The 17,368-nt window shown below is 54.7% G+C and overlaps 7 protein-coding genes across 7 annotated transcripts; 4 read left to right on the top strand and 3 right to left on the bottom strand.

The window, feature by feature from the left end:
• Positions 1 to 521: 521 nt before the first annotated feature.
• On the bottom strand, positions 522 to 2,612 carry HMPREF1541_09807 (acetoacetate-CoA ligase; the record flags this gene model as incomplete). Its single annotated transcript, XM_008714480.1, has 1 exon — positions 522 to 2,612. The coding sequence occupies one exon, from the start codon at positions 2,610 to 2,612 to the stop codon at positions 522 to 524; it is 2,091 nt and encodes a 696-aa protein (XP_008712702.1).
• Positions 2,613 to 4,005: 1,393 nt separating this feature from the next.
• On the top strand, positions 4,006 to 6,060 carry HMPREF1541_09806 (uncharacterized protein; the record flags this gene model as incomplete). Its single annotated transcript, XM_008714479.1, has 1 exon — positions 4,006 to 6,060. One exon carries the CDS (start codon positions 4,006 to 4,008, stop codon positions 6,058 to 6,060), a length of 2,055 nt encoding a protein of 684 aa, XP_008712701.1.
• Positions 6,061 to 7,464: 1,404 nt separating this feature from the next.
• Positions 7,465 to 8,615, bottom strand: HMPREF1541_09805 (uncharacterized protein; the record flags this gene model as incomplete). The annotated part of the gene is made up of 4 exons (XM_008714478.1): positions 7,465 to 7,620; positions 7,679 to 7,889; positions 7,940 to 8,089; positions 8,215 to 8,615. The coding sequence occupies 4 exons, from the start codon at positions 8,613 to 8,615 to the stop codon at positions 7,465 to 7,467; spliced, it is 918 nt and encodes a 305-aa protein (XP_008712700.1).
• A 326-nt stretch (positions 8,616 to 8,941) lies between these two features.
• HMPREF1541_09804 (uncharacterized protein) lies at positions 8,942 to 10,018 on the top strand (the record flags this gene model as incomplete). Its single annotated transcript, XM_008714477.1, has 1 exon — positions 8,942 to 10,018. One exon carries the CDS (start codon positions 8,942 to 8,944, stop codon positions 10,016 to 10,018), a length of 1,077 nt encoding a protein of 358 aa, XP_008712699.1.
• Positions 10,019 to 12,289: 2,271 nt separating this feature from the next.
• Positions 12,290 to 12,916, top strand: HMPREF1541_09803 (uncharacterized protein; the record flags this gene model as incomplete). The annotated part of the gene is made up of 1 exon (XM_008714476.1): positions 12,290 to 12,916. One exon carries the CDS (start codon positions 12,290 to 12,292, stop codon positions 12,914 to 12,916), a length of 627 nt encoding a protein of 208 aa, XP_008712698.1.
• A 741-nt stretch (positions 12,917 to 13,657) lies between these two features.
• On the top strand, positions 13,658 to 14,767 carry HMPREF1541_09802 (replication factor C subunit 5; the record flags this gene model as incomplete). The annotated part of the gene is made up of 2 exons (XM_008714475.1): positions 13,658 to 13,744; positions 13,790 to 14,767. The coding sequence occupies 2 exons, from the start codon at positions 13,658 to 13,660 to the stop codon at positions 14,765 to 14,767; spliced, it is 1,065 nt and encodes a 354-aa protein (XP_008712697.1).
• Positions 14,768 to 15,281: 514 nt separating this feature from the next.
• Positions 15,282 to 16,949, bottom strand: HMPREF1541_09801 (uncharacterized protein; the record flags this gene model as incomplete). The annotated part of the gene is made up of 5 exons (XM_008714474.1): positions 15,282 to 15,631; positions 15,678 to 16,417; positions 16,466 to 16,649; positions 16,698 to 16,833; positions 16,884 to 16,949. 5 exons carry the CDS (start codon positions 16,947 to 16,949, stop codon positions 15,282 to 15,284), a joined length of 1,476 nt encoding a protein of 491 aa, XP_008712696.1.
• Positions 16,950 to 17,368: the final 419 nt, after the last annotated feature.

Genomic DNA, 17,368 nt, shown 5'->3' with positions numbered 1-17,368 from the left:
TACGTTCGATAGCTGGGAGCCATCATCAGACCTAGTCGTGCTGCGCTAGATCTGTTGCGCTGCCGGTGGCAGTACCGCACGGCCCGAACAGGCTTAGCGCGCTTTTCACTGCCTGCTGCGGCTCTACCAGGCGACACTGCATGCAAGGAAATCGTAAGAGGAAGTAGTATATGTCACACGGCGTGGTTCAGTCGACCTTTCTACAGGAGGAAGATGTTCGGGCATATCATCAATGTAGTGGAAAGATGGCAGAATCGCGTTCGCTCGTTTGTACAAGTCGAATAAACACGACTCAGCAGCTGATGCGCCTTGCATCCAATTCGCCTCTTGTGGACAAAACCACGCGCGAAACGCCGACGAGGCCGAGGTGCCTTCAAAATCGTGTGTAGCACTGAGCCTTACATTTCTAATCTCAGACCTCACTTGTTGCCAAGGCAGTAAGAGTAGACCTCCCCCCATTTCTACCTCGTTCCCATTAAAGTGCGGCATCATCCGGACATCCTTCCTGCTCGCACTCGCTCTCAGTTCTCCTCAGCCCACGTCCGATACCACTCCAGACACTCCTGATTCGCGACGCTCGCGCTCGTCTTGATATTGAGACCGCACAGAATCTGCTTGACCGCGCCCTCGACCTTCTTGCCGTTCATCGTGTAAGGGATCTCAGGCGTCTCGGTAATGACAGCTGGCACGTGCCGGGCACTCAACTCCTTACGTACGACATCTTGGATCTTCTTCTTGAGCTCGTCGGTGAATTTTTGATCTACGGCCATCTTGACGAACAGCACCACCACCTCGTCCGGATCGCTCTCGCGCTTGCGGCCAATACACAGGGCGTCCTCGACCTCGGTCGCAAAGTGCTTGAGGATGACGTTGTAGATCTCACTGCTGCCGAAGCGCACGCCGCTGGGGTTGAGGACGCCGTCGCTGCGGCCCAGCATGTGAATGCCGCCGGTGACCGGGTTGAAGCGCACAAAGTGGCCGTGGTGCCAGATGGGCTGTCCTCGAGCGTTGGTGTATGTCTCGAAATAGCTAGACTGGTAGCGCCGCGCGCCGGCCTCGCCCGGAGGCCAGAACATTACCGGCTGGCAAGGGAAAGGCACGGTGCAGACTAGCTCACCCGGGGAGCCAGTGGCGCTGATGTCCTTGCCAGAGGCATCGTAGCAAGCGATGGCCATGCCGAGGCCACGCGCTTGAATTTCGCCTTTGTGCACCGGAAGGAGCGGGCAGGGAGCGCCGAAGAGGGAGACGATGTCAGTGCCGCCGGTGATCGAGCCGAGGAGCAGGCCTGGGTGGGGTGGTGGTGGGGAAAGTTGGCTATAGACGTAAGAGAACGTGGAGGGAGCCAGGGGGCTGCCTGTGGAAAAGATGGATTTGAGAGATGCGAGGGAGGCGGACTTGGGTGTCGCAGTACGAGGAGATATGTTCGCCTGTTCGAGAACTGAGAGGTATTTGGCCGAGGTGCCGAAGTGGTTGATCTGTAGCTCGTCAATCATCAGGGGCATGGACATTTCTTTATGTGGCTGGAATGGCGAGCCGTCGTAGAGAATTAGAGTGGCGCCGGACGCGAGACCAGAGACCAGCCAGTGCCACATCATCCATGTGCATGTGGTGAAATAGAACAGGCGTTCGCTGGGTCGTATATCACATTGCAGCTGGTGCTCTTTCTTGTGCTGCAGCAGAGTACCAAGTGCACCGTGTACGATGCCTTTGGGGGTTCCAGTTGTGCCAGAGGAGTAGAGGATATACACGGGATGGTCGGGAGGAAGGGATTTAAAGGTAAGTTGACGGGACGGGAAGCCCGATGAGAGAAAGTCGGTGGAGGTCTGCGCTTTAGCACCAGAAGGAGCGGGGATGCTGCCAAGGTCGAAGCTATACTCTTTGATGGTATCGAAAACGACGACGTTCTTTAGTGAGGGTAGTTTGGAGACGACCTCGGCGACCTTCGCTTGCGTTGGATGTGTCTTGGCATTGTAGGCCACGGCATTGTCCACGAAAAGGATGACCGGCTCGATCTGGATTAAACGATCTAGAACGGCCTGAACGCCTGTGTCGGGACTGACGCCAGTCCACAGAGCACCTAGCGATGTTGCAGCAAGCATGGCCACAACAGTGTTGGCATGATGTGCAAGATAGCCTGCAACACGGTCACCCACCGAGATGCCGGCAGCATCCATAGCGGCAGCACATATTCGGACGCGCTCACGGAGCTCAGCCCACGTAATGGTCTCGCGATCTTCTTCGGAAGCGGCAATGATGGCTGGAGAGTCTGCTGGGGGATCGCTGGCGGGGAAGAGCAGGTTCTCGGCAAAGTTCAGCTCACAGCCAGCAAAAAACTCTGGTTTGGGGAACATGGCAGATTCATCGTCGAACGTGGAGGAGGGAGCCTTGGTAGCCCTGATGCCGGTATATTCCCAAATCTCCCGCCAGAATGGTCCGGGATTCTGAACCGACCACTGCCATAGATCATGATAGGACGACAACTTCACGCCGTGACGCTTGGCAATATGCTGTTGGAAAGTGTAGAGCTCGGTCGTCTCTGGGGTTGGATGCCGCCACAGCTCGACAGTCTCGTCAGCATGGGCATGGCCATTGAGGCCGTTGTTGGTGTCCATGCTGCTGGTATGCTAGTAGTTCACAGGAGAGGGAGAAAATGTGGGGAAGGTTCCGGACGAGGTGATGGATCGTGATGGATAGAGTGTGAATATTTAATTTTTTGTGCGATTAAGCTCGCCATTGGCTAGAGCTCGACTAACTGACCTCGGATGTCGTAGATCGCAGAGAAAAGCGATATCGGATAATATTAGGAGACTCCCGGGCCCTACCGTGCGAACACTGATTGCTGCTTCACCCGTTAGCTATGTGGTTACTGCCAAGTGCGATATTGTAGGGATGTGCAGTCATTTGGTGCGAAAACGCGTCGAAGCGCGTCGTAGCGAGTCCCGACTTAATCTCGGAACCACCAAGGCGGAAGCCGAAAGCAGGAGTTGAATGGAGCAGCGGCAACCCCTGCTTACTCGGGTTTGCCGTAAAAATGGGATGGACTGGTGAGCGAGCGCCGTACAGCTTGAAACCCGCCCACCACGTGCAATGGAGCAGGTCGACTGAAGGACTTGTCATTACTGCCGGTAGTGACGTTGAATAGAGGCAACAAGCTGCAAAATCCTCTGCTGACGCTGAAAAATTTAATGCGCGCATAATCATAGTCGGACGCTCGGACCACGATGCCGTGCAGCCCCTAAAGCGCAACGGTGTCTAGGCGTTCGGCAAGGCTTTTAGGCGATTGCCAGCCACTCATAACCCCGAGCTGCCAGCCTCGGGCGACAGGGGGCTCGCGTAGGGGGTGGATGGGGGCCGGCCAATTTCACGATCTTACTCCGTATGGCCTTAATCTCCAGCCATGACTGAACAAGATCTGCCATTTCGTGCCTCCTGAAGCTTCTTCCTTTTCTCTTTTTACTTGTCACCTGCAAGTTGTGCGTCTTGCATCTCGACGACGACAGCGGCAAGGAGTCGACGGCGATCCCAAGTCAGGCCTAAATCCTGAGCCTTCCGGGTAGTCCGGAGGAGTCGCACTCGTACCCGCGCCCGCATACGACTCAGCTGCAAGGCACAGCTTAGTGGCAGACTTTTGACGCTGCGGATACACCGGTTCTGCACTGTCATCATTGCCATCGCGTCCTATCACATCCTATCACCTCAGCTGCATCATCCACCAGAGCGTCAGCATACCTATTCTGTCCCTTCCCCAGATTTGATCTTTGCTTCGCCCGAACCGAGCCTCAAACCTCGTCGCCACATCATACCACCTGTACACCGACCTTGCTGCAGTCCGCAGCTGTCCAAGACTTTTCCTCTACACCGCAACTGCACGACCTATAAACGTCCGAAACCCACCGACCGACCGCTGACCGCTGCCCGACTTGCCATTGCGCGTTTCAGCACCGGCGTTGTGCGTTGATAAGAGTCGCTGTCTGTACTCCGCAGTTGTCCTATACCAGTTTTGCCATGCCGCGTCGATTGTCCCAGGCTTTAAGCAGTTCACCTACCACTCCTTGGCCGTCCTTTTCTCCCGCTGAAAAGGGCGGCAATACTTTCGTTAAGCAGACCTCTGCGAAAGCCAGCAAGATTGCCCACTTCTTCTCCACCTCGCCCAAGAGCAAGCAAGAGGCGCAGACCGCCGCTGCGGCGTTGCTTGCTGCGAGTAGAGCCCAGGAGCAAGCGTTTCTCAACTCTGGGCCCATTACCGGACCCTCGCTGTCATTACCAACAATTTCTTTGTCGACAGCTCAGGCCGACTCTCAGAACATGGACGAGCCTACTACCACTCTCTTCCAGCCGCCTTCAGCGGCCGAGGCGAGGAAACTTGCTAAACAACATGCCCAGTTTGGTCCTCTCAATTCGGTCGCACACCGCTACCCTAGTCGGCACCCGGGCGGCGAATTTCCCGAGCCAGTCCTCGACGAGCCTCCTTATTTTTACCTCTTGACCACCTATATTTCCTACCTCATTCTTATCATTTTCGGTCATGTTCGCGACTTCTTTGGCATGAAATTCAAAGAGGACAAATACCGCAACCTCAAGGCGCGCAATGGATACGCCGCCCTCAATAGCGATTTTGATAATTTTTATGTTCGACGCCTGAAGATGCGCATCAATGATTGTTTCAATCGGCCTACTACCGGAGTTCCTGGCCGGTATATCAACCTGCTCGACCGCACCTCCGACGACGGCAATTTCCATTTCAAGATGACCGGCACCACCACCGAGACGCTCAATGTTAGTTCCTACAATTACCTCGGTTTTGCGCAATCCGAGGGTCCCTGCGCGGATGCCGTAGAGGAGGTCATCCGCCGCAACGGCCTTTCTACTTGCAGCTCGCGCGCCGATGCTGGCACAACTGATATGGCGATCGAGTGCGAGGAGCTGATCGCCGAGTTCGTGGGCAAACCTTCGGCCATGGTCTTCTCAATGGGTTTCGGCACCAATGCAGCCATTTTCCCTGCTTTGGTTGGCAAGGGCGATCTTATCATCTCCGACGAGCTTAACCACGCCTCAATTCGTTTTGGTTCCCGCCTGTCTGGCGCTATGATTGAATCCTTCAAGCACAATGATATGAAAGATTTGGAGAAGCGGCTGCGCGAAGCCATTTCACAAGGCCAACCTCGCACTCACAGACCCTGGAAGAAGATCCTGGTCGTTGTTGAGGGTCTGTATTCCATGGAGGGCACAATGTGTAATCTGCCAGGTTTGGTCCGTCTGAAGAAGCGTTACAAGTTCCATCTTTTCATCGACGAGGCTCATTCCATTGGCGCTCTCGGTCCCCGTGGTCGTGGTGTCTGCGATTACTTCGGCATCAACCCTGCAGAGGTTGATATTCTCATGGGAACTCTGACCAAGTCTTTCGGCGCCAACGGTGGCTACGTCGCCGGTGAAAAAGCCGCGATGGACAAGCTCCGGGTCTCCAATGCTGGTACCATCTACGGCGAGACGATGAGTCCTGCTGTTCTAGCACAGATCATGGTTGCTCTGAGACTTATCAACGGCGAGATTGTTCCCGGCCAGGGCGAAGAACGGTTACAGCGCATCGCTTTCAACTCGCGCTATCTTCGGCTAGGGCTCAAGAGACTCGGCTTCATCGTCTACGGCAACGACGACTCACCCATCATCCCGATCCTGCTTTACCACCCAGCCAAGATGCCCGCTTTCTCACACGAAATGCTGAAGCGCAAGATCTCGGTCGTGGTCGTTGGTTATCCTGCTACACCTTTGATCTCTAGCAGAGCTCGATTCTGCGTCTCATCCGCGCATAACAAGGAAGATATGGACCGAATCCTCGCTGCCTGCGACGAAATCGGCAATGTTTTATCTCTCAAGTTTGCCAGCGGCATTGCTGGTGGTGCTCCGCCTCTTCCTGAGGGAGTCACCTGGGAGATGGAACAAAGCCGCAAACGTCTCGAGAAGCACGACAAGGTCTCCAAGGCCATGGTCGTCAGCCCACGCTGGACACTGGACGAGGTCATGAGACGAGGCGTGCAAGACGTCAAGTATCCTTTGCGATAAAGCCATTGTATATTACAACAAACATCCGATGAGTTTGATGACAAGACCGTTGTGCGTCTACCGGCATGGAGTTCTGGAATGGATGGGGCATTCTGCTTCTAGAGCTCTGCTCGAAGCTATTGTAGATAGAATTATCGGAGCCCTAATTGGCCCAGCACTGCGCCGCCATCTTAGACTTGCGTTTTTGCGCAACATTGAAGATACTCATTAATGATCCTCACATTCCCATACTCGCCACGAGCTCTTGTGCGCTGTCCCTGTTGGCCCGGTCCATGTTGCTACTGGTGTACCAGCCTCAGCCTTGGCAGTTGTGCCCACCAACGTCGCCATTTCCGCTGTGACCATTCCGCTGGCTGGGGTTGACAATATTCCTATCCGATAGCATTGCCGCAGCGTGGGACAATGCATCGATTGGTGTCATGGTATCGTTCCATGCGTCTGCGGACAAGCCCCGTCGCTCCCCCACCACAGCGCTAATGCATCTACCGCTGCAGCCCGAGTGGTTTCTTACAGCTGTCAGTCACATGTCGCTTGCACTGTGGAACATGGGTCTCTCGATCGACGCTAGAATGACATTCCATCACCATCAAAGTCGACTACCGTCTTCATTTCAAGTCCCACGATTGCCTTGACGCCACCAGACTTCATGCGTGTACGGGCCGCACACACACACGATCGATGCTGTGTCTTAAGCATCTCACCTCAACAAGCAAGTCTTCAATGGCTGTTGCCCATACTACAGCTGCGGTGCTGTGCTGTGCTGTGTCATGTTGCGGTCTTCCCTTCACAAAAGGAAGTATGAGTAATAGGCTTTCTCTCGTATTCATGGTCGATAGACTCTGTGGGCGCGGCCCGGCGGGCCGCGCCTCCTCCCTTCAGCTACTGGCTAGCTTTGTGTACCTTTCTTTCGTTGATCCATTTACGTTGACTTTTATTACATGACTACGTCAGATTTGGCGGCTCGTATAAAGCTCAATCGAGAAGGAGGGTTCGGCGTTGACCATCAAGGTCCAGCTTCGGATGAGAAGGGCGCACTTCAAAGAAAATTCAAAACGCGGGTTTGGAATTCTCGCACGAAAGAAACAGGGCTATGTCCTGTTCGGCAGACGCAGAGAAGCGAGCGGACAGCTGAAGAGCAAATCTCGAATAGGACCTGATATACTATTAATTCATCAACGAGTTTTAGCGCTTATACCGAACTCAATTCCGCATGTGATAGAGCTTTCCCAATGCTTTTCATACGGATTCTAGAAGCACACATGAAATGGCTGCTCTCGAGTTCCACGGCCCATCTTACCTCTCAGCTGGTGTTGTTCGCCAGCTCACAGCGGCTTTTGACCGTAGACAACATAGCTATTCCGAGTCAGTCCGCACCCTATGATAACTGTAGCGTGTCAATGGCACTTACGATTTCTGATATCCGTGGTATGCTCGGGTGCCAAACTCCTTGCGAACACCCGCCAACAGCACCTCGACCTCGGCCTGGGACCAGCCAAGTATGCGCGTGAAAGGGCCCATGGTGAAGCCACCCAGCCCTTCCATGAAGTTCAGGTATGTGTACTACAAGGAATATATCGTCAGACTTTGCGTCCGTCGCGTGAAGGGATACTTGGCTCACCCTGCCGATTTCCTTGAATCGCGGATCCTTGGGCCAGTCATTGCTGGGCCTCTTGAATTCCTCAACCTGGACCTTCTCGAACCCAGCCTGTTCGAACATGGTTTTGAGTTCCGAAGCCATCGGCCAGGGCCGGCCGATCTTTTGCATGGCTGACACTAGGTTCTCTGCCCAGCGGACGTAGTGACCATCCATCGGGAATGTGCCATCGTCACTATCTCCTGTAAGCCGAATGCAGCTGCCTACCGAGGAGTCGAGTCTGACCTGTAGATGCCCGCCTCGACCTCGTTCTGTTCGAACCAGCTGCCTGGTTTCAGGGCTCGGAAGGCTTGTCGCAACAGAGCGGGTTGGTCCTCAACGGAGCCGATCAAAAATCGACCGTGGATGAAGTCGAAATGATTTTCGCCAAAAGTCCTGAAGGTCGAGACCAGGCTGTCAACTCACACCCCCAAGAAAATGGAAGGGATCACCCGCATCACCATTCATGACCCGTGTGTACAAATATGAGAGTGGCTAATGATGAGAAAGATTTGACTCACCACTCGTCTCTGAAATCATCGATCTCGAATTTCACATTTGGTGGAACTATTTCCGACTGTGTTGGAGATAGATCTACGCCGGTCACCATGGCAGCCGGATACGTGTCAGCCATGTCTGTGGCCCAAATACCAGTACCGGTTCCCAAGTCCAGCACCTCGCTCGGATCATTTAAAGGTGACAGATGCAACTTTCCCAGCAGGAGCGCTTGATTATGGTGCTCAATATCCATCTGATTCAACGCTTGATCATCGTTCGGGTAGAGGTAGGAACCCTCCTTGTACGCATGGTATCGGCGCCCATGTTCAAAGCGATAATTCAGAATGTGGGATTTCAACGACGTGGTGTCGCTCGCGATCGAGGTGCCATAGGTCGAGTCCTGGTCGTCTGAATCTGCTTCCATCCCGACAATGATTGAAGTGCCAGAAGAGTCTTTGCCTTGCTCCCCTGGTCTTTTTTTGACGGCCCAAGGAGTTGCTGACTCGGCGGTTGAAGTGTCCCACGCGCGTCCCACCTGCCCGATTCCGCGACTTGGCAGCTCATGCGGTGCGACGTGGCGGCTCAAGGGTGATAGGTACCAGATCAGTACCGCTCATGCGCCGAGTGAACTAGTAGACGACCCGTTCTTTCCACGAACTGCAGCATCGGCCGCTCACAAGGTAGATAAAAGGCAAGGTTAGATCCATTCCTCTGAAGGTGAGATCAAGTTTTGCCTCCAGCGCAAGCCAAATGAGTGCGCCCAATGACGTCGAGAACGGCCCTGTGCCGGTTGGGGTGCACATGGTCGGTTCTGTACCCTTACCGTCGGCTAGCGATGTCTTCACAACGCTTTCAGATGCACTACCAGGACGCTTGCAGCGGATGCCGGATGGGGAGACCGGCAGTCGCCAGCAGTTTGTAGTCTTCCAGCGCGAGGTTTTTGCCGCTGCACCTCAGGTACTCCGACAGTATGACTCCAGTTTCAATTCTGTCAACGGCCCGGTACCTAGCCAGAGCGAGCTGGACGCAGCTGTGGAAGCAATTCAGCAGTCGGGCACGGCTTCAACGCATTACGATACCAATGCTTTCGAGTCGTATAAATCCTTCAAGTCATTACAGGATGCGGGCAAAATTCCCAGCACTGTGAAATTCCAGGTCTCGCTGCCGACACCTATCAATGTCCTCTGCATCGTTGCCGAGGGCTATCAGGCAGCCGTCGAGCCTCTCTATGAGGAACTGCTGCTCGATGCGCTTCGAAACATCCAATCTACAATTCCCCACGAGTCTTTGAGCATCCAATGGGATGTCGCCGCCGAGTTCGCCATGCTCGAAGGTGTCTTCTGGCCACACTTCAAACCATGGTTCTCCCCTATCCGCGAAGGTATCATTGAACGCGTCTCGCGTCTTGTAGATGCCGTCGATCCAGATGTTGACGTCGGCCTACATCTTTGCTATGGCGACATCGGTCACCGGCATTTCTTCGAGCCTGCGGACACGGCGAAGCTGGTCGATATCGCCAACGCTGTCGAAGCTCGAGCCAGCAGGTCTCTCACCTATGTGCACATGCCAGTACCCCAGCAACGCACCGATGCCGCCTATTTTGCACCGCTACAAGACCTCAAGCTTGCCTCGGGAAGCCTGTTCTTGGGCCTTGTCCACTACAACGATATCGAAGGCACCAGACAACGGATAGCCGCCGCGACAGGAGCCTTGAAAGGCAGCCAATATGGAGTCGCTACCGAATGTGGCATGGGTAGGACGCCGCCTGAGCAGCTGAGCTCTATCCTTGAAATTTCTGCTGCGGTCACGGGAGTCTACGGCAATTAAGGTGTGGAAAGACAATGTCTACAGCTGCTTGCTGTTGAACGAGACAGCATTTCAGATTTCCAGTTTCGTCGTGCTCCGCGGCTTGATGGCCGCGAACAAACATACGTGGCGCAGATCCGACAGCATTCGACGCCCCTCCCAGCAGGATCCTGCTGGTGGTCTTACAACATGCCTTCGGCCCCCTTCGGTCACAAACGCTTCCCTCTCGACTCAGTACCTTGCGAGGTGGTGGCAATTTAATACATCGACCCTGGTCAGCATGAGGCTGGCGCTCTGCCCTATTCATCAATTGTAGGAGTCTGTATGAGTCGGGTGCTTCAGTAAAGATCTGAGGCGTGAAGATGAGGACTTAGGCAGAGAACAGTTGTGTGAATACTTCGACGTGCCGTACATTGGGTAGAGCAGATGGCTATCGTATGCCTGGACCTGTAAGAAGGGCATGTGGAAGTACTTTTTGACCGTCAGTGGAAGTCCTGTTTCTTATCTACTTCCTGAGACGGGAGCAGAAAGAATTGACCCTTCCGATGGCAACTCCCAGATTCGGTCGAGGATCGGGCGGATACCACAGGCGGGACGCGTCCTAAGGCACGTGGGTTTCGACACTTTCTGTCAGAAGACGGCATGAACCAGTCCACTGAATAACACACAGGCCGAAAAATGCAGGCTGCAATTGAATCTACCCACTGCTCTTCCGACCGGCACTATACCCAACAGAGTAGTCTGCAGACCCAAACAGGTAAAGGGCACGCGATATGAACCTTGTCCTCGGTGCCTATGAGCGCCGACCCCGGGGGCCTTTACCTGATCACTCGTATCAGGGCTTCTATACTGTGAACGAGGTGAGAGCACAAGATCTGTTGACGGCGTGACTTGCCCGATGATGCTCTATCGTCAGCATCACTGCTTCGGCGAATCGGCACGGCTCCCCCGAAAACGCATCGGGGGTCCTGCTCAGCAGTCGCCGGTTGGCCTTACATCAGCATGGTATTGGCAAGAAGTCATAGTCATGTATAAGTGAGCAGTCGGGCGCACTGTTGGCTTCGCAAGATGAACCATATCGCCTCATCTCGTTGTAACGTCTCCGCCGCCGGACCGCAGAAAGAATCTGAGCTCGCCAGAACAGGACCCAACGCTCTCTTACTCGCTCGCCAATCTTTTCCAAAGGACTAAGCAGTCACCGCAGTGAGCCATGTACTCACACCAAACCGCCTTCACCATAGCGCGCTCCATCAGCCGCCTCCTCCGCCTCGTGCTAGCCACCTTCCATGGCTTCTGCGCGCAGGCACATCTCACGCACCGCCTCACACCCGGTTTCGCCGAGCTGGTTGACGCGTCGATTCCCGAATTGAACCAGAAGGTGTTTGCGCCGCTGCAGCTCAGCAACGGAGGCCTCAATCTAGCAATGCTGCTGGTCAATCTGTGGCTAGTGGGCACGCTGGTGTCGAATTCGACGGCCAGAATCGGCGTGAACTCGGCGCTGTTCTTCTTGTCGCTGGGGTTGTGGGGGGATCTTGCTATCAGGCAGTCACCTGCGCCGCACATTGTGTTGTTGTCACTGGCGGGGATGGCGCTGTGGACGGACGTATAGATGGGTGGAGAGGGTGGAGGTGGGCATGCTGCGGGACAGCACGATGCTAATCTGCACCGGAAATAGAGATTCGCGGGATTAATGCTGTTGATATATGGGACTGAAAGAGAAGGAAGGGCCTTCTTACGCTACAGGTTATGGGTTTTTGCAGAACTTAGTTACGATTCTCTACCTTCCGTACAGAACAGTGCCCCGCATCTATATTTCATCCATACTTCTGCCGACGCAGCAAACATAGTTGACTACATTATCACGTCCAAACACCTCATACTTGCAGTATTGTCTCGTATGTACATCAGCTGGTATTTCCTAAACATTGATTGAAATCCTGTACCACCATCTCAACCTCTGAGCACGCCGCGCGGCTCAACATCCTGTCGTGAAACATTTGTTAGCCACCTCCAGCTGGACCAGACTGGCACTTGGCTCTTTGAAATACCTCACAGTCCTGGTGAACGTCGTGCTTTTGCCCAGTTGTGAGAGCCACTAGGCGAAGAGCGTCGTGATATGCTAAGTTGAGCATCGCCTCTCAAACCACCCTCGGTCTACTCTACGCGCCGAGAGCAGCGTCAGCCCCTCGCTGTGCTCCAGGCATTAACGAACTGGAAAGCCGTAAGTGGCCTGAAGAGCCTCCAATCGACCTCTTCCTGTTTCGGCGCACCACCGCCGCAAACCCCCCACCCATGCCCCAAGTCCGCGTCCTTCCACCCGACCCATCCTGGCCCGCCTACTTCGCCCTCTTCGCCCATCAAATATCCACATACCTCATCACGGCTCAAGTCCCCTACACTACGATTCTCCACATCGGCAGCACCTCAATTCGCCACCTAGCCGCCAAGCCCAACATCGACATCGTGATCTTGGTCGCGGACGCGGCAAGCGCCGAGCGCGCCGCCAACGCCCTGGTCTGGGAGCCCCCACCGCAGGAGTACTACAAGCGCATCGGCGACGGCGGGATCCGCGGGCGCCTGAGCCTGAAGTTCCAGGACTTGAATCGCGAGCCGCGCCGGAGTGTGTATGTTGTGCACGAGGGTGATGCGGAGGGGATGCTGGGGTTGCGGGGGTATTTGGATCTGAAGCGTGTGTTGGAAGAGGATGAGGTGCTGAAGAGGGAGTATGAGGCGGTGAAGTGGGGTTTGTTGCAAGAGGGGGTGACGGATGGGGTCGTGTATGGACGGGGCAAGGATCAGGTGATTGCAAAGATCTTGAAGGCGGCGGGCTGGGCCGACGAGGAGGTGAGGAGGAAGGAGGAGCTGGATCATCGTGTCGTGGGGGAGGCTCAGGAGTGGCGTGAGGAGTGGCCCTACTGATAGTCAAGGGAGCAGTATGAGCATTGTACTAGTGATGATGTTTGAGTGAGGCACGAGAGAGCCGTAACACAGTAGAGGGACAGCAGGAATTCTCCCGACTTAAGCCCCAAGTCAAGCAGAAAAAGGCTGTAGAAAGAGCTCTCAATTTGATGCTGAACCTCACCATCCAGCGGTAAGATCCAAGCATCTCACTCAGCCCCGTGAACGAAGATAGATTCGTCCACGAGGAGCTTTCCTACTATATCTCTCCATAAGTGAAGCCCTCCAACTTCGACGGTAGGCTGCGAGGCATCATAGAATGTGTCCGACTCAGTACTGAGCAGCATCTACGCCGCAGTTGCAGTGGCATACTTCGGACGACTTCGATACCAATTCCGCGATTCAAGAAGTGTGCACAGCACTACAGGGTCTTTCTACTTAAGGCCATGCGTGAGGGTGTCATAATCCACAATATCGAAAGTTGAAGGCAAATGGAGGTGGTAAAGAGCATGTTGTGAGCACGTGAAGGACAGACTTGAATAGCATGGTCATCAAGATTCGTAGAACAATAGTGAACAGAACGAAGACGCATGATGAGCGAGCAGTGGTGGAAGAAGTCGAAGCTTGGCACCAAAGCACTTTAACGCGAGACGCGACGCGTCTTTTCTCCAACAATTCTGATATCATCACCAAAGAAGCAATTGTCATCTGCGCTACGCATTTCTTCAGTGGCTCAATCATTGAAGCCCATATCACATCAACATGGCATTGTTGGTGGACAAACTGCGACCTCGCTCGCTCGAGGCTCTTACCTACCACCAAGATCTGTCAGCCCGCCTTTCCTCACTGGTACGCCTCTATGGACGATGCAGCAGGCATTTCTAACAGATCTAGGCTGCATCTCCCGACTTCCCACACCTCCTCTTCTACGGTCCCTCTGGAGCTGGCAAGAAAACGCGCATCCTCGCAACACTCCGCGCCCTCTACGGCCCCGGTGTCGAAAAGATCAAAATCGATGCCCGCGTCTTCCAAACCTCCTCTTCTCGCAAGCTCGAGTTCAACATCGTCTCATCGGTGTACCATCTAGAGATCACCCCTTCAGACGTCGGCAACTACGACCGAGTCGTCATCCAAGAACTCCTCAAAGAAGTCGCACAGACCCAGCAAGTCGACCTCAACGCCCGTCAGCGCTTCAAAGTCGTTGTTATCAACGAAGCAGATTCCCTGACCCGCGATGCCCAAGCCGCGCTCCGTCGCACCATGGAGAAGTACAGCAACAACGTGCGCCTCATCCTCGTCGCCAACTCGACCGCCGGCATCATCGCGCCCATCCGCTCGCGAACGCTCCTCATCCGCGTTGCCGCGCCCACCGAAACACAAATCACCGACGCGCTGGCCAAAGCGGCAAAGAAGGAGAACTGGAAAGCCCTCCCGGAACTCAACGCCCGCATCGCCAAGGAGTCCGGCCGCAACCTCCGCAAAGCCCTGCTGATGCTCGAAGCCATCTACGCCTCCACGCCCGAACCCAGCCCCAGCACCGCGATCCCCCCCGCGGACTGGGAAGTGCTGGTGGCGGAGATCGCCAACGACATGATCCGCGAACGCTCCCCACAACAGATCCTCCACGTGCGCGCCAAGCTGTACGACCTGCTGACCCACTGCATCCCGGCGACGATGGTGCTGAAGACGCTGACGTGGCAGCTGGTGCGGCACAAGCAGGTCGATGACGAGCTCAAGCCGCAGATTGTGCGCTGGGCCAGCTTCTACGAGCACCGCATCAAGGGCGGGAGCAAGGTCATCTTCCACTTGGAGGCCTTCGTCGCCAAGTTTATGCGCATCTTCGAAAGCTATCTGATGGGGATGGAGATGTAGACAGGATCAAAAAAAGGGCCACGAATTTGTGGCATGACGTAAGGGCTTTTTCGTCGCAAAGGGGTCAGAAACTGTTTGGAGGGAAAAGATGGCTTTATGACATGATGGTATTGCATTGCTATGGCGTTTTCGTCGCATCTGTTCTGAGATGCATCTATTGCAGGGCGTTGGAGGCATTAGGCCAGGTAGAAAGTAGGTCTTCGTGTTGGATGGCGTCTAGCATCTTCCACAACTCACCTCATTTCCTTTGTGTTTACAAACTTGCAGGTTTGCCAAACCTGGCAGGATGAGGGGTATATTACCACTCATCCTCCTGCCTTTAGTTCTAGCTCTGTATCAATTCAACTCAACTCATCTTCTCAGTATCTGGGATCCAAGTTTCAACACTTCGACTGTCTGACCTTGAAAGAGACATGTATACCCGACCGAGATCGGATCGGTCGACAGTATCAACCACGACCTTGTCACAGGTCAATCGCGTTCACTGTGCCCCTGCCTGTAGAGCTTACAGCATCTAGCTGTTGAGGTACCGTGCTACCGCCCCTCTCAACTTCCTTCCACCCTCGCCCGCAACGTTGATTAGATTCTCTAGATCGTCGCCTGCGGTGAGGCCCATTTTCCGTACGAAATCCTTGGCGACCGTCTCCATGTCGCCGTAGTCGCCGCCTTCAAGGCCCGTCAGATCATCCTCGGGGCGGCCAAAGTAAGCGTTGCTCGAGATCGAAGTCGCGCCTTCGAAGCCCTGCAAACGCGTCTTGGCTTCTGACTGTGCTGAGGGGTCGTAGTTATTGCGGCCAAAGAACTCGTCCGAGGAGATGGATTTCTGGCTCGAAAACTTCTGGCGGGCATAGTCGTCTGAGTCATCTGTTCACGTCAGTAAGGGCTCGGTTGTGGAAGTGGACGTGTTTACCTTCGGCGGCAGCAGCTTTGGCTGTGCCAACTGCACCAAAGCCAAGCTTCTTGGGCGCCGGAGCGGACGAAGCAGACTTTCCAACCTGGCCAAACCCAAGACGGCCCGCACCCATACCTAGGCGCTCGACTTCACTCGGACTTCGTTGGTGCTGGGCTTTGCTTGTGGCTTGTGAGGGACTGATGGGCGTAGGGGCGATGATGGGAGTCTCCTTTGCTGCAGCAGTTGCCTTATTCTGCGTGGCTGCCGCAGCTTCGTCTTCGGGATCATATCCCAACTTTTCTATCCGCTCTGCCTCAGCCTTTGCAGCCTTCTCAGCAGCCTCGAAATCCAGGTCGTCCCCACCAACTTTCTTTGCACCAAGCTTAGTCGTCTTCTTGGCTCCTAGGATATTCTTCTTCGCACCGCCTGCCGGACCCTTCCGGATCGCGGTCGACGAAGTTGTGCGGATGGCAGTTGGTGCGGGCAGGTTCTTCTCAGCATCTTCGGCAGCACCAGCAAGGGGCGAAGGGGACTTAGGCCGACTAGCAGCTCCGTTGGTGCCAGCGGACAAAAACGGAGAAGCTGTTCGGGAGACGACGGGAGGAGTGCCAGTGCGCGAAGGAGGGTTGCTGGGTCGCTTTATTGTTGGCTTGTCCCAGGAAGAGAAGAAATCATCGGCGGGTTCTCCGGCGGGACTAGATGCCCCATTGCTAGGCGTGCTAAGTGCCTCGTCTGTAATGACGACTTCGTTCGGATAGCTGCGCGCTGGTCAGCGACACTACAAGGCGAGGGATGCGTCTGCATACTCCTGAGCATCCCGGCTGGCCCTTCGCTTCAGCTCCTCTTTGTATTTGTTGGCGGCACTGGAAGTGTACTTCACCTTCGCGTCCTTGCTCGCGAGAGCCGCGCTGCCGCCGTTCGACTGGAAGAACTTGGTTGCAGACTCGTTGCCGCCGACTTTGAAGACCCGGAGTTGTTCCCATTGCCAGACTATCCATGTCAGTGCATCTGTTTATGGTCGGTGAACGGACACATTACTGTCCAGATTCGTCGAGCGGACGAAGGAGATGTGGACGCCGAGGTTACGATGATTCGAGGAGCAGTCAAGACATAAATAGACGCCAAAAGGCACAGAGGACCATGTTGGATTCTTCTGTCCACAGTCAAAGCATACCTGGGACCTGTTAGATTCACGATTGATGCGCAGGGGCACCGGCTACCGACTTTGTTTGCAGGCTTGGTCTTGAGTTTCTCGAAGATCTTCTGCGACTGAGTCTTCGTGGCGCTCATCTTGCGCAGCGAGTGACCGAGAGATTGAGCGAGCACAGAAGAGAAACATTCAAGATTAATAGAGAAGCTGAGCAGCGGGGAGACACATGTTGCTAAAGATGCTGGTGGGGAACGATTGCCTGCGGCGAGGCCGCACTTGACCGAATGAAGAAGGTGGGTCCAAATAGTTGCCAAGCATCGGCCACTTTCCTCCTTCCTCGTCTTCTTCACGTCTCTGCTAAAGGCCAACAGCTTTAGTAGGTGTTACATTAGGCTCTCAGTGGCTGTATTCAGACTGCTGTGGAAAATCGTATCTACGATGATCTGCTGGCCCCTTCTCGAGGCCAAGGACCGTGACTATGGACCTTGGTCCCGAATGGCCAGGTCCTCTGTGAACGAAGAACGTGTCGGCTTCATGGCAACCAGTGACTGAATCTTGG

The sequence above is a fragment of the Cyphellophora europaea genome, assembly GCF_000365145.1.
Source record: "Cyphellophora europaea CBS 101466 unplaced genomic scaffold supercont1.11, whole genome shotgun sequence".
NCBI classification, from domain to species: Eukaryota; Fungi; Ascomycota; class Eurotiomycetes; order Chaetothyriales; family Cyphellophoraceae; genus Cyphellophora; species Cyphellophora europaea.
Note: the sequence above shows the minus strand (reverse complement) of the source record. Positions and strands in the feature narration are given on the sequence as shown.